The sequence below is a fragment of the Homalodisca vitripennis genome, unplaced genomic scaffold (genome assembly GCF_021130785.1).
Source record: "Homalodisca vitripennis isolate AUS2020 unplaced genomic scaffold, UT_GWSS_2.1 ScUCBcl_12850;HRSCAF=22784, whole genome shotgun sequence".
In the NCBI taxonomy this organism is placed as follows: domain Eukaryota; kingdom Metazoa; phylum Arthropoda; class Insecta; order Hemiptera; family Cicadellidae; genus Homalodisca; species Homalodisca vitripennis.
In genome coordinates, this window is record NW_025788962.1 from 5393 (window position 1) to 8793 (window position 3401).

Below are 3401 nucleotides of genomic sequence, written 5' to 3' on the forward strand. Positions count from 1 at the left end.
ACCTTAAATGCCCATTGTGACACATATGGAACTATTTTCAATAATTTACTGTACTGTGCTGTTGCCTGGTGGCAGTTATGTGAACTACAGCCAGTGAGCAGATCTACCATACACAGTAAACACCAATTCTTCATAACCTCTAAGTCTTCATACCTGTATTTAGCAGAAAAAAGTAAGTACCCTTTTTATAAAATATGGTCTAGTTTACATAGTTAACTGAAAGTGTGTTACAGTAGTTTTAGTTCATAAAATATGTCTAGTTTATGTTTTATGATGCTTTATAGGTTTGTGCCAAATTTTGTCCACATTGGGCACAACTGTAAAACGGCAGTTATTTTTCAGTTCGTCCCAAAAATGGCACATTGGGCATTAAATTCAACCTACAAGCTTTTTTGTACAAACAATGTTTTATTTTTGTCAGAAGTCACATAGTCTACTAAGAAGACATAACAACACAACTTCGCTTTTTAACCCCCCGATGACAGTGAAGACCAGTTTGGTGGATGACTCAGATTGAGAGATCCAGATTACACCCCTGGCCGAGACAAAAAGAACAATGTTAGCCTTAATTTGGTAAGTTTATTTATACCATTTAATTCCAGTAATTAACTTAGTTAGGCTCATACTTACTAACTCTAAATTTATATTCAATACTAATATGCTCATGTTCTGTTTATTATATGTCTTTTCTTGTTATGGACAGCAACCTTTTTAATGCACACGGTTAGGATAATTCAGATTAAGTTTACAACTAGGCTGTCATAGAAAAATGTTTTCAGCGGTTGCTGTTATATACTAGTAAAGACCTCAATATGTTATTTATTTTAGTGTACAATACATACTTTTATTGTGGTTTGAAAAAAAGCACAGGCAACAGCGATTTTGTTTTGTTTCAGTGAACAATGCAGCGAGCTCCAGTGATGTCACAGATGAAGACGAAGAGCACATCCCTTCAACCGTCTACAGCCACAAAAAAGAAGATTCCAAAAAAAACCAGCACCTGCTTGGAATGAAGTGTAATCCAGATAACCGTGGAGAAACCTTCTCCGCCAATGCTAGAATTAAGTAACGAACACATGTACTTCAGTCTCCAGTTGACTTACATCAAAGATTTTTTTGACAATGACCTTTTAACTTTGGATTGCTACTCAGTCAAACTTGTATAGTGTCCAAAAAAATTCCGAATAAACCCCTTGAATACCTCAGAGAAGGAATGTAGAAGCAGTTTATAGGCATTTGCATCTGACATGAGCATTTATGGTCTACCTAGGAGTAGGATGTATTGGAATGGAAATACAGACGAGTAATAAAGGTTGCACATGTTATGTCACGTAACAGATGGGAGGAACTGAAGGCCAACTTGCCACTTCAATAACAATGATCACATGCCAATACAGGAAAGATCCAAAACAAAGATAGGCTATTTAAAATCCGCACACTAATTGATGCTCTTCAAAACAAATTCAAAAACATTACTATTGAGGAACAAAATGCTCTGTGTTGATGAACAGATTGTGCCCTTCAAAAGCACATCTTTACTAAAACAGTACAACCCGATGAAAACCCCACAAGTTGGATACAAAACTGTTATGTACTTTGTGACAGCACGGGTCTGATTCACAATTATTGAGAGATCTACACTGGTCGCATACTACCTGCTTACTTTCCCTACATGACATTGGAGCTAGGGTTCAAATGTTGTTTTTACGACTGGTTGAAACACTTGCCTCGTAATGAAAACAAATTCTTAAACTATTTTGTTAACTGGTACTCATCACCCACTCTCTTAGTGACTCTAGCAAATATTGGTTTCCAATCCCTCGGAGACCATACGACTATGGACGAATTCCAGGCTTGTATGTTTTCATCTGACCAAGAAATGAAAAAGAAAGGCCGTGGGTCTTATGAGGAAAAAGAGGCAACAATTGATGGGGTAAAAATTAGGGCTGTAAAATGGTTAGACAATCGAGGGGTGTCTCTTGCGTCAACTTTTGAGTCTGCTTGCCCTATCAACACTGTGCAACGCTTTGACTCTAAAGGTCGTGAGCAGATTGATGTCACTTGCCCTAAAATCGTTACAACATACAATAAGTTCATGGGGGGAGTGGACCTTCTAGATGGACTTATCAGCTACTACCGAATTAATCTAAGATCTCGGAAGTTTTATTTGAGGTTTTTCTTCCACTTTGTTGACGTAAGTATTGTCAATGGATGGCTTCTCTTCAGACGAGACTGTCAACATAATGGAATTGCTAAGCAGGGAGTAATGGATTTGCTAGCTTTCCGGTGTGAGGTGGCCGAGTCTCTTTGTAACTTAGGAGCTGACCCAATAAAAAGAGGAAGGCCATCAACAGACAGGGTAGAGAACGAATTTTCAAAGAAAAAGAAGAAAGGTCCATGTGTCAATATCCCTATACCAGATGTTAGAAAAGATGGAGTTGGACATTGGCCATCTGTTGTCGAAGATAGGCAGAGATGCAAGCATCCCTTCTGCAAGCAGAAATCATCCATTATGTGTGAAAAGTGTAAAGTTCACCTCTGCCTAAACAAAGGAAAGAACTGTTTTGTGGATTTCCACTTGTAAGGTGCTCCTTATACTGTGTAGTAATGTGTTTTACTTATAATTCTAAATATACTGTAATTATGAAGCAATATACTATTAGTTTTTCTTATGTCCTGTTTACTTTCTCTAAAGTGCACTATTTTCTCTATTGCCCAATGTGCCAGATTTGGCACTTACCCAAAATTTGGTTAAATAGTAAATTTAAAAATCTGAAAAAAATTACAGGTCATCTAAGTACCATTTAAAGTAACTTTTAGCATAAAATAATTTTTTTTATATACTGCATCATGTAGTGGGCATTAAGAGGTTAAATTAGGTTGCGGCTCGGAGTCACTCATGAAAAAGTGTAACGCCCGGTAACGTTACGATGCCCGTCCAGTGGGTCCGCCGCACGGGATCCGCACGGGATAAAGCAGATAACTGTGGGTCCGCCGCACGGGATAAAGCAGATAACTATGTTTATTCGTGAAAATGTGGAGTGCTTAGATTCGTCATTTACAACAACTACAACAATAAAGGTAAATAATTGTACACTGATATTTCATTATCGTAAACTGTGATTGATTGATTAATTGTTAGATTGACACAAAAGTTGAGAAACTGAGTTTATAGGTTATGTCATACTATTGACAAATGTTGATAGTGTTAAGTAAATTATTAGTTTAAATCACTCTGCAATCAATCGTAATTCAGTCGATTGAGAAGAAACAGCGCGTATTGCTAGTCAAACATATAAAATAACAAATTATAACCTCTAACCTGTCATAACAGTGCGACCAAACAAACGAACTAAACCGACCAATCACTACGCGCGGAGTTAGAATTTAACTGTGTTTAG

The 3401-nt window shown here is 37.2% G+C and overlaps 1 protein-coding gene across 1 annotated transcript; it reads left to right on the forward strand.

Annotated features, from left to right (window-relative positions):
- The first annotated feature begins 1837 nt into the window (after nt 1-1837).
- LOC124375051 (piggyBac transposable element-derived protein 4-like) lies at nt 1838-2584 on the forward strand. Its single transcript, XM_046833175.1, has one exon. The coding sequence runs from the start codon at nt 1838-1840 to the stop codon at nt 2582-2584; it is 747 nt and encodes a 248-aa protein (XP_046689131.1).
- The last annotated feature ends 817 nt before the right edge of the window (nt 2585-3401 follow it).